We start from the raw sequence: 12994 nt of genomic DNA, 5'->3' as shown, positions 1-12994 counted from the left end.
AGAATTGAACCTAGGGGGACTCTGTGAGAGAGAGAGATGCAAAAGATGACTGATATTCACTCAGCCTAACAGAGAAACTTCTATCAGACAAGTAAGACCAAAACCACTCCAAAACAATACCGGTGATACCTACACAATGCTCCAGGCGAAAGATGAGGATACCATGGTCTAGTGTGTCAAATGCAGCTGTGAGGTCTAACAGGATAAGAATAGCAAAAAAACAAATCATTAAAAACTCAAAGTACAGATTCAGTATTTGATTTAAACCTGGATTGGAAAACCTCAAGAATGCCATGCACATTTAAGTAAGACTGCAACTGCACAAGTACAACTTTTTCTAGTGTTCTGGAAATAAAAGGGGGGGTTATTTTTTTAATTTGTTTTTGCCTCTTAATGTAGAGATTAGCAGTTTTTCTCTAGACTCAATGATAGAAAACTATTGTAAGTATCTTTTTGGTATGTCAGTCTGCTAACAAAATAATTTAAAGATGTCAACTTGCATTAAGAGGAAGCTGTAATGGGCTTTAAAGATTAACTTATTAATCGAGACAATAACCAGCACAATAGTTAATATACAGCAACCCTAGAGTGAATGCCTGCCTTATACTGGAGGCTCTGACCGAAGGCATAGAGACAGAAAGAGCAGGGATGCAGGTGAGATCATATGTATAGTAAAGGTAGTCAAGTAGCGGCAATGGCAATGTAATTATTAAAGTGAAAGTGCTATTCTAGGTAATGAGATATTACTCAATCACATTTTGGCAGTAATTTAAATGTAGCAAGCCATCCCTGATTGAAACCGTAACTGTAATTAAAAGGTCCACACTATTGCCCTACACATCCCATCAGGTGTATCTAAATGGACGATACATCCTGTTAAAGGCACAATCCTAACTTTACATGTTTTACATTTTGGCCATTTAGCCATCTAAAAGACTCATTAACTCTTTATCTATAGTGTTTGATTGTATTTTGATATACAGTATTTTTACCTTCACAGTAATAAAAAGGCAAGGTCTATACCAAAAATTACCTGGATGCAGTGTAGGTGATTCTTCAAACTCTGCATTACAATGTGTTTATGTGTGTTCTTCCTTTGAGATATGCAGTTTGGGATTTGGTATTGCTAAAATGTCCAAATCAATGTTTTATGTAACAACATGAAGTCTGCAGGCTATTTCACTTCATCCAGGTATGATGTAATCTAACACCGCCAGCTCATCCCGATGTTGAAACAAAGCTTGTGTAAAGAGTTGATCTATGTTCCCCAACATCATGATGCAAGAGTAAAGTAAATGATGCAGTGCATCCAAACGGTGAATAGTAAATAAAAAATTGAGAAGCACTGGCACAGAAGGTTTATTGGGAGCCAAATGTCTGAAGGTTTTCTAAATGTATGATCTCCCAGATAATTGGATGTGCTGAATGCACTGAAACCACTTGCTTGATGTGCCGCAACCTTAGCCCTGATTGTCTCCGCTCGTGGCAATTGTCTGCTGCAGAGATTGCTCGCCTTCATGCACACATTTCCCTCCGCAGATTGGACAGGCTTTTGTGCACCACTTAATTTTCAATCAGATCCGATCCTGACTAAGTTGCCATGCAGTGTGAGGGGTAAACGGTGGGTCATATGCTCTCCCCAGTGCTAATGAGAAGCTTCAGTCAACACATGGCTGTCATTTCTTATCCTGTCTTCCATAGCTGATATGAGCCACAGAGAAGGTATGGCTGACAGGGCCTGTCCATTTCCAACATACACCCATCCAGCTGGGACCAGAACCAATAACTGCTCAGCTCCTTTGCATATGGTGTCAGTTCAAAAGCAATCATTTCCACAGCTCTAAGTTTAAGCTTGCCCAGGGGACTAATTGTCTGTCTATCAAATTAATATGAAGCAGAATCTTTTCAGTGATCATGAGATGGCCTCAACTTGCCTTCTGGTGATATGTGGTCTCATTAAGACATCCCTGAGACATTTCAATACAGCAGATTATGGTATAATACCCCTGCTGTAGAATGAACCAGTGGTACAGCAACGTTATATTCTACGGTCGATCACTTGCATCTTGCATCAGAGCATCTTGCATCAGAGCATCTTCTTCATACATGTTCTATAGGGCTGGGTGACTGTTTCCATTTTTATATCGTCCAATCATGGAAGTAGCAGGAAGGGTTGTGGGGAGTTACGTCACAGTACTCTGATATATGTCAGTACGCTCTGCTTTTTGGAATTTAAGCATTTTAAACACTGACCTCTCAATCTAAATGTGTAGTTACCTATTTTATCTGGGTTTTGGATTTCTTAGAGTAACGACTGTTAAATAGTTAACCTGCGCAAGTGGCCTATGCCTTTGTGAGCATTTATACTCATGCAGAGATGTGAAAGTGTCGCTCTGTAATTACAACTCCAAAACACTATTTGTTGGGGTGGTTTTTTATGCCACTATGTTGAGTTTCTGAAAAGTGCTGTAAAGTTTGGTTGATTCAAAACACATGAAGGACACATAAAATATGTCTTAATATAGGCAAAATTCAACACAAAAATTGGGCTTCATTATAACTCATAAGGTTAACAGACACAACAGTTTTCTTTAGAGAGACATGCTTCCCCCACATATACAGCACGCTAATGTTATTCTCAGAGGCCTTTGATATTTTACATGGCATTAACTAGCCTAGCAGCTAGCAGAGTTTTTCTGTGCTCATATGAAGTTAGGAACAACAGCAACATTTAACAAAGGTATACAATAAAAAAAAAAACTGGCTAAATTGCAACGCACAAGGTTCACTGACAAAACAACTGTCGTCCATTCAAAGTCCAAAGTCTATCTGTCTGTACTTAGTCCAACAACATCACAGCATCATGCTCCATTTATAATTATTATTTCACCTCTCCTATCACAATCCAAATCATATCCATGATGTTTACTGCTTTTATGGAGTGCAGTGAAGTACTAATGAGTAGGAAGTGTTAATTCTCGGGTCTCAGCGCACAAACAAACCGATCCACCAGAAACATTCCTAAATGCACAGTAGGGTGCAAATTTTATAGATTTCTTTTAATAACATCTTAGCTCTGATTGTAAGTTTGTTACAATAGCCTTAATATGGGCATGGGGAAAAACAGTCGTCACCTGAACTGCCAATGTACAATCTGCCAATGATACATTCCCCAAGTTAAATTTGAATATGTAACTATATAAACATACTTGTGCTTGTAAAATGTGTCTTGGCACATCATTAATACAGTGTTTTCAGAATATTTGCACTAGAAGATGTTTGTATTCAATCAGCAGTGGTGTGGTAGAGGACTGTAGATTTGCTGAACATATATAAGTCTAAAAAAATGACCTGCACAGCCATAATTAAAAGCAGGGTTGACCACTGATTGCGATGTGGCGTAAAAGTGGCTGATAAATGATGGAAATAGACCATGTGCGACCAGCTGATCGCCATTTCGTTAGCTTCTGTATATCTAACAACAAGGAAAGTATGAGCCAATTTGTGGCAGTCAGCAGAGCATTAGTGGAACCAGCGTGTCATCCATCTGGCACTGACAGTTCATTTATGGCATTGTGTTCTGAATTTAACAGCCTATGGTCATAGATTACAACCAGTTTAATATACGGGACAAGGGGAAGACCTTATGCTGCTGTAATGACAAGCTTTCCATGCTGTTCCTGTGGCAATAACTGAGGGCTAAATGTACTGAGACTTTTGCACCTGTTGTTGAGGTGCAAATGTAACGCATTCTACCCCAAACATATGTGCTGTATTAATCAAACAGATGCATCAGGACAGAGCTGCAATTTGCATATTGTTTGTATGCAAAAATGACTTTTTCAGGAAAACTGTCCATCTCTGAACAGGTATAAACACAGCACAGCTCCAAGGACTGTAGTGGTGGAAAAAAATAAATATTGGTTAATATTTATGACTAAAACAAGCATATCAGAAAAAAACTGGTGCATTCAAGCCTTAATGAATTACAAAATATGTGATTACCAAACTCAGTGGGCTTCCTCCTCTCCAGAGTATGAGTGTCTGAACAAAATTTCATGCCAATACATGTATTAGTTGTTGAGATATTTGAGTCTGAACAAAAGTAGTGGACTGATCAATGGATCGACTGACATTGCCTCCCGTCAGCCAGTTGCTAACGTGGCTACAAAGTAATCACTGCTTCTTGGCCCGTGTCCTGACTTTCTACTAATAATAATTAAAATCTGTTAAGCAGATATCCTGGTAACTAACACTGACTAACAGGCAGAGGCACAAATGGGACCCAAATATAACCTGCTCGCTGATGATAACTAATACTGAATTGAGGGGAATTCATTATTATGCTGTGATAATGAGTATATATCTCCATAGTGCTAGGTAAATTGAACCCATTACCTGGAGGACAAATAATCAAGTGACACATTTAACATGCCATTGAGGGCACATTCCATTTTACCCACTAATAACCCCTGAATCATAATTACATCTAGATTTGGTTGCGAGCTCTATTACATTTGCTCAATTATCCATTTCCTCTGATTGCCACGGTGCCTTTTGTAGTTGCAATAAAGAGCAAAACCTCTGCGGCTGTGTAACATTTAGGCAATCCCTCTGTTTTCCCGTGTGAAGATTTAAAACCGTAAACAACATGTTTATAATTTACAGGTTTTATTTTTTAAAATATTTTAAAGTGCTTAGAAAGAAAACAATGCCTCTAGCAGAGATTTCTAATCGCTCCAACAGGTTCCCGTGTCCTCTCCCTGGAGCACTCGTCCAATGAGAAATTGATTACATATCAGTCTCAGTAAAAAGAAGAAACGTCTGGACTGAGCAAGGGAAGAGATGAGAGAAAAAAAGGGGGTTTGTGTTGGGTGTTTTTTTTATTCCTTCTTTTGGCTCCTGTTGATCTGATATTGATCGCCTGACATTGGTCAAATATCCCACTCTGCATTGCGGATAGATGCTGATTGGGTGTAGAGTAGTCTGATAGGAAAGGGCACATGTGAGGTTGATTCGAACCGTCGCCCAGCAGGCATGTGTCGCCGATCTCAACGCCTCATTCTGTGATTTGGATGAAACAGCTGCTTTGATTGTTAACGTTGGCCTACCTGCGCTGTTTCTACACAGGTTGCTCTTAATTTATGCCAAGTCTTGAGGCTGCTGTTTTTAAGACGGCTTGTATGTTGGCTCTCGTATAGCGTAAGGAATAGCTGTAAACACATATTTCTCCTTTCCTGCAGTGAGGCTTTGTTCATCTCTAAATTGAACGTTTCAGAAGTAGAAGAATGCACTGTTGGTGAGACGGATATGCTGTTTGTTTTTGTTTTGGCTTGACAATCTGAGGATGTTGCCCCCAAAACCCTCTGTAAGGAGGACCGCAGAGAGTTTCAACAGCAACACTGTATAGATCCAAAGCCGCTCCCAGTTGTATGAAGTTGCTTTTCAAAGTTAACAAGTGAGCTAAGCTGAATCAATGCACAGACTCAGTCAATCACTCATGAATATTATGAATATGCTGTCTGCAAGCAGTTTGCAGCTATTCCCCTTTGCCCTGAACAGAACAGGAGGTGCACAGTGGCAAGAGCTCTTACTTCACTGATGTCTAGCTTTACAGAAGGGAGAGTAGCCTTGTTTCCAGGGACTAAGAATAATTGGTGTGTTTATACAATCAATGGTAGAGAGCAGTCAACCTTCTCCGGGGAAATATGAACGCTACAGCACTACCACCTGCTTCTGCCTCTAAACAGAGCTGAGCGTTTCACAAAGAGCTATATGACTGCTTTCCGATTGTATCTTTTCTTTTTTATGTTGCATTTGTATGCAACGCAGTAGACTGCAGTACTTGTCGATATTTCATTTCATTGGTTTTTGTATGTTCTGCATTGTCTTTTGTGCTGGCTACATTATGTCTAAGATGTTCTTTTACACCGCTATGTGCTCTTATGTTATTTGATGTACTCTGGTGACATTAAGTACCTAGATTTGCAGTACAACATGCGTCTACTTCAGGCTGGTAATTGTTTTGCAGAGAACATTAGAGATACCCTGGTAATGACGATGCTGCTTTTCATGTTTTTCTCTGTATAATACTCCCACATGGATTCACCAACATCATTATTTTTCGCTACGACAAGATGAAAATGCAGACGCTTGAGTGGATCCCCTTTTATGGAGTACAGCTTTACCAGCAAGAACTACAGGTTGTTAGTGGGATGAGATGAGCTATCCGGTTTTTTTTTTTTCAAGACTGCTGTCTCATTGAAGGAGTAATTCAACATTTTGGGAAATACGCTCATTTGCTTTCTGGGGAAAAGGTTTGATTAGAAGGGTGATACCTCTGCTAAGATAACAGTATGTACCTATCAACACCTCTAAAATCTCATAAATGAACATGTTTTCTTTCCCAATTACGTTTATTAGATTTTTGTACAGTTTGAATAAAAAGAAGATTTATAAACACCATCCCAAATGACGAAACTTGGACAAATATATTATCAAATATAAATATGCAAGCAATTATAGATGTGTACTTTTTTAAAGTAAATAAATAAATATACTCATTATTAAAAAATCTGATTTTTATAAACATTAAAAATAAATAAGTACATATATATATATATATACACATATACATATATATATATGTACTTACTTTTACATACTATATATATGTACTTACTTTTACATAGTACTTACAAAAAATGCATATATATATATATATATATATATATATATATACCAAAATCATAAAAGCATTATTCTATAACTATTTATAAGACTGCGCATAAAAGTCATTATGATATTCTCTCTTTATAAATTAACATGTTATATATCATATATTCAATCTGTACAAAATATGAGGGTAAAATGAGAATTTGTTGGTTCACAGTGGGTTATGTTTCAGACCATTTCTTGGATACTGACAGCAACTTCCTGGAGTCCTCATTGGTTGCCTGGCAACAACTTAATTATTATAATTATTATTAAGCAATTAGGGATGCTGGTAAGCAGTGTTATCACCTTCAGACTTAGCCAGGCTAGCTGTTCTCCCCTGTTTCCAGTCTTTATGCTAAGCTAAGATAACCCCTCACTGGCTGTAGTTTTTTTAACGTACAGATATGAGAGTCGTATTTCACCAAAATGGCAGTCTATGCCTTGAAGTCCACAGACCCCGAAGTAAAGCCAACAAAAGCTGCTAAAGTTCAGAGCCAGTCCCATATTTTGGTTAAATTGACAAACTCTCCAAAATACAACACAGCAATCATTTTCTTTGTTTACTCTTTTCACTGTTGGAGGGCGAGATTATCATTATCCTCATTGGGTTGTTGGAGATGTTCACTATTTTGCAAAGCAAGTAGCAGAAGATTAGGAGGGTACTTCCTAATGGTGGTTGGTTGGCTGCCAAAGATGCCGTTGGAGTAAACTGTGAACATTCGGCTGGTGGTAATTTCCCACCTTGCTTAAATCTTGCACTCAAACATGTTTCAGTTATTATTCTTCCTCTGTGTGAAAAACTCTTTCATTTCCCAATTCCTTTAGGTCATAAGTAACCTAGATGCAGTCATGCACGGCTCAGTGGGTCAGACATGGCACTAACACTGCCCAGGGCTGAGCAGTTGTGTCCCATGGAGGTACCTAAAGTGAAACTGCATGTGTTTGGATCAAAGTATCCCTGACTTACAGTAGGTTCTGCAGGTCATTTTCCTCCATTCCAGTAAAAATAAACCACCTTCAATGGCGAATAGTTTGTAGGTGACCTTACAAGTTGTCAATGTAGCAGAAACGTTCTTTAAACGTACATACTTTGTGCATCAAATTATGTTTTTAAGCATTTTTAGTGCCTTTCATAGCGAAAAGGGTCTACAGGACCTTACATGCATTGCAAAGGGAACGGAGAAAAACGTACGGTATAAAGAACCCCAGTAATGAGTCCAAAAACCTGGAAATCTGTCAATCATGGCATTTCAGCCAGGCTTCCTGCAGCTTAAGGCAAGGTAGATTAAGACTTTTTAGGAGTTTTTTTTAATTGTCCCCACAAATATAATTTAAGACCAGTTTTACAGTAACCAAAATGAAAACTAAAACTTTTTTTTTTCTTTAACTTTAGGTCGGGCCAATTTTGCCCAAATGTTTGTAACATAAAACACTGCAGTCCAGCGAAAAAACTAAAACTGGGAAACACCTGGCTTTTGTTGGTGAGTTTTCTTTGTGATTTTGATTTAGAAAAATTTTAAAAATAAATAGATGTTATCATCTATTTTGAGATTTTAAACTGCAAAATAAAAAAAATGATATCACAATAGTGCTTGCCATGTCTGAGTATTCTTAAGAACAACTAGTGAGGACATTTTAATCCCAATTAAGGCCTCATTTTTATATTAATGAATTCAATGCTTTTTAAGACATTTTTAGGGCCCGCAGGAACATTCAGTTTGTCTCAAAGTCAATGGCCTTTTTAATGAGTTTTGAATGACGTCTTTGGTTTACATAAACTGAAGGGACTTATGGGTTTTGTTCTACAACAGAAAATACATCATTAAATACTCTACTTGTGAACTTTTTGTGTCTTGAGAAAGGCAGTTGCTAACAAGTTGCTAAAAAACAGAATGTTATCATGCCCAGCTGCACCAAACACGGCTTTTTCAGCCTCGTAGCCGTGGCGACACAATGGTAGTGTATTTCATTTAAGCCTAACATTAGCTTTTTACTTCTGGTGACTGCATTTCCAAAAATGGAAATATCCCATAGGCTTTTTGATGAGGGAACCCAGGCAACATTAGCTTCCAGGTTGGTCTACAGAAAAACATCCTCTGCGGGGCAGACTATCCACTGGACCACACACATTCACCTTTAGAGAGAGGTCACACGAGCACTTACCTTTGTAGAAGCACTCCTCGCTGTGCATGATGGTAATCCTGTGTCCTCTGAGACAGGAGGCCCGGTGGAGCTCACAATGGTTCTGGTACAGCTTCCCATCAGAACCACACACGGGTTTATAGTGCGGTTTGCAGTGATCCAAGCACTGACACTCCCCTTGGCCAGTCTCATGGTTGGCCACACAGTGACGCCCCAAGCCACAGTACTTGTGTTCACATGGACTTGGATAGCCATTGTGTCCCATAAAACCTGCACACACAAAGAAAAAAGAAAGCTGCGTTTTTGTCTGACCGCAACAGGTGATCTAGATTTGATTCTGCCAGAACAGATGGAAAGTCTGGGTTAAAGCTCTTGTTACAGGTCGGATCTCATTTGAGCTGTTTCAGTCGCCTTCGCCCTCAGGGAATCCCCCATCAATACTGGACAGTGTTTTTCTAAACTCACAAAATGTCAGTCAAATCCATAAATTATGCAAGTCGAGTCCACTCTAAGGCACCCACAGTGGGAGTGATTAAAAAAGCCTGTTCGGTTCAACCCAATCTGAAAATGCAATGCAAAGCAAAACATCTTACTGAATGTGCAGAGGCAAGACTACAAAGATGTCATATCAATGCCAGTAAATCTTATTCAAATTACTTTAAATTTACTATCAGAGACGAATGTGCTCAGTCTATGTGATCACGTACGGCTCTTCCATTCCATCAGCAAACCTTCTCCATATCTAGTTCAATCGCTTGCCATTTTAAGGGCTATTTTAATCAGTCTGTGATGAGGAGAATGCTCTTTAAACTTCTGACAAGTGCTACAGCAAGACTTAATGGAAGTGTACATCAAAACAAAACAAAAAACAGAAAGAAACATCATAAACATTTAAACATTCTCTGTTGTTACACTGTCAAGTGTGACGTTTCGGGCATTAGCCCTTCCTCAAACAATGGGGAATGTTATTGCTTGGTCCAGCACCTATTTTTTATTACTTTTGGATGTGTGCACTGCTCAAACTTTTCTCAAAAAGACAAACATCACCTGTGGCTGCAACTAACAATTATTTGAATTATCTATACATTAATTTTAGTATGTTCCTAATCAATTGTTTGATCCATAAAACATTAAAAAATTAGTAGCACAATATCCTCTAGGTTTTTAAACAGGTACGTCCCGATGAGATCAAAGAGAGAGACCAAGAGAGACCTGGCCAAGACAGTGAAAAGTTACAGACAATAACCACAATAAAAACAAAAAAGATATGCGGTAAACATCTGGAAATATTAAAATACCTACAAGCATTGACAAGTACCAACCGATTCTTTCAGCCTTGTATTTATGAGAGCCTTAAAATCAGGCAAAGAGTTCACTTAGATTTAAATCCTTTTGGAGCCTATTCAAAGTGAGGGGAGCAAAGCACATAAAAGCTTTCTCTCCCAGCTCCGTCCGTGCACAAGGAACAGACAATAAAACTAAAGATGAGATCGCAGACTATAGCTACAGTCAGATCTCTGCTCAATCAAAATGCAAATGTATGAATGTAGTTTACCCAGTAATGCTTTGTAAATGAATAAATATCAGCGACTGAGCCTCAGAAAGGTCAAAGATGGCCATCCAGCTCTACAATAAAGTGTAAAGTGATAGGTACAAGGTGACATTGGTGAATCAACTGGTTAAATAAAAGACTGAATTCATTCTATAAAGTATGCTGTTTTATGAATATTATCATTTAAAAAGAAAACAGCCACACAGTAATACAGTGCAACAACAACAGCTGGGGGGCAGGGTCTTTGTGTGTGTATGTGTATACATACAGTATATATAGTATATACACAGTATATATAGTATTGTGGAAAAGGCTTAAATGTGGCAGAATCATTCCTATACAAATATTGTTTATATAAGTCTCTTATAGTTATCAAATGGTCTGCTCAGGGTTTTTTTTGAGTCACTGAAATAGTAACGAGAAAAACAGTAATGTCCTCTCAGTGCCGATCATGAACACTTACGACAACCTGCCAGAAACAAGCCGGTGACATGCAGCAGGCTACCTGTAGTTTACTCAAACAACGCGAAACAGTCATGATGGCTGGTGAAAACAAAAGTGCACAAGGAGAGAACCTGTGGTTGAAGCTGCCCTCCTCACATAATGTCCCACGTCTGCACGGTATTTAGCAACAGTCAATAAAATGGAGTAAACAGCAAAGCTGTCCATTTCATTACTTTATATTAACAAAGTAAATAAGCAAATGTCGATTATATGGTAAGCTCCATGAGCAATAAAGAAAAAGAAAAACATAAATTTGACCCAGATAGACGAGAACACTCTAAGTGATGTCCACTGTAAATAAAACAGGTGAACTATTCATTTAATGAGCTATAGCACAGGGCATCGCTTCATAACCATTGGGTTGGGGCCCCCTAAGGGGTCCCCATGTAAATCTCAGAAGTTGCACATCTAAAAGATCTTTTAAAAAATAGTTTGCATAGAATTGACTTTTTTACACAAAAAAAAAAATTCGATTGAACTCACAGCTCACATCAAATCACCTTGTGACGCAGGGTCATAAATATGTGTCAAAGAGGATGTTTACAGTGGCCGGTGGGTCCCACAGTTTACCTCGTCATTTATGACCTCCAGCATGCTGCAGGGGTGTCATGGTGTGAAATAACACTCCACAGTGAATGACAAAAGGGGAGGGAACGGTTCAGGTTTTGCAGGAACCAATACTTTTTCATCCAAAATGACCCTTACAATAACGAAGGCTTACACATCATTGAGTATTCATTTGATCCAGAGCCGACGGTTTGAAATGAAAAGAAAGGCGAAGTGAAATGTGTGAAATGTGTCCTTGAGCAAGACCCTTTTCCCCTGCCTGCTTCTTGGGTGCACCCTGAACTCAGACCAATTTGTGGAAAAGGCACGAAAAGGAGAATTTCCCTATGGGGATTAGTGGAGCAACAGAGTAAAAAAGGTAATAACAGAACCAACATTGCAACTTGTGTGGTGTTTCAGCAGCAGTTCTTTAGAAATACAGGGTTCTTAGACATTTTCATGGACATATTTTCAAATCTTTTCCATGATTTTTCAAGGACCACATTTTTTTCTTGGCTTACTTGGCCAGTGTTGTTCAAATGTGTAAGAATCAAATTCTATTCAGTTGTAATTCTGGCCTCCCACATAATCAGTTCAAGGACGGTCAGAAATTTGTAAAATGTTAAAGTTACTAGCTGATAAATGGAGTAGGTTTTTCTTAGAAAATATGCCTTCCAAAATGTAAGAAAAAAAATGCCCCAAAAGTTTAAGTATTCCACAAAAGACACCGAAACCATTTTGAAAAAAGGGGGAAAAAGTAAAAAGTTTTCTATAAAAATGGCCAAAACAATTATAAAAAGAAATCACAAAAACTAAGAATAAAAAAAAATGTTAAAAAAGAAAAAAATTACCTTTTAAACATTTAAACATTTTCTTTAAAAAAAATCTCCAAAAATGAAGAAAAGAAAAAAGAAATATCGTCTTTTTTAAAAATAAAATATCATTAAGTTTGTTTTTATAAAAAAGACGAAAAAATTGCTAACAGTTTTTAAAGAAAGCATGTCTTCCAAACCATCAGGCTGGCATTTTCTTTAAACATTTTAGGCTGTTTTTTGTTTTTTTTAATTCACCATTATGTTATAGAACTGTAATTTAATGTATTATACACAACATTTCAATGATTTTTCCAGAACTTTCAATTTATTTTTACTAATTCCATTAATTTTTCAGGCCTGAAAAATTTGTGCGTGAAATTACATGACTTTCCAGGTTTACCATGACCATGGGAAGCCTAGAAATAGTGCACAAATTCACAATTACTGGGATATATGGCAGAACAGTGAGAATAACTTCAATTACAACAGGTTTTACGAGAACCTTTAGGAAATAAGTAGTGTGATTTTCTCCTACAATAGCATTCTGTTTTGGTCTGCCTTTCCAACCTGTATGAACACTAATACGTCTTGACAGGCCACAGATCAGTCTGTACAGTAACCCATGAACCACATCTAATATATCGGCTTTCTAATAGCAGCTTGCTCACTCTTAGATTGCCCTTTGGAATAGTCCTCGAGGGGTGGACGGGTATGATGA

At 38.0% G+C, this 12994-nt stretch overlaps 1 protein-coding gene across 4 annotated transcripts in view; it reads right to left on the bottom strand.

Moving 5' to 3' along the window:
• Positions 1 to 12994, bottom strand: part of fstl5 (follistatin-like 5) — a 291611-nt gene that overhangs the window by 178587 nt on the left and 100030 nt on the right. For all 4 annotated transcript variants that reach the window (XM_088080811.1, XM_088080812.1, XM_088080813.1 and 1 more), the window contains exon 4: positions 8881 to 9129. In XM_088080811.1, the coding sequence (XP_087936937.1) occupies positions 8881 to 9129 (249 nt within the window). The remainder of the gene's footprint in view (positions 1 to 8880; positions 9130 to 12994) is intronic.

This window comes from Plectropomus leopardus, chromosome 8 (assembly GCF_026936395.1).
Source record: "Plectropomus leopardus strain MGB_pleo_1.0 chromosome 8, ASM2693639v1, whole genome shotgun sequence".
NCBI classification, from domain to species: domain Eukaryota; kingdom Metazoa; phylum Chordata; class Actinopteri; order Perciformes; family Serranidae; genus Plectropomus; species Plectropomus leopardus.
This window is presented reverse-complemented; position numbering and strand designations above follow the sequence as displayed.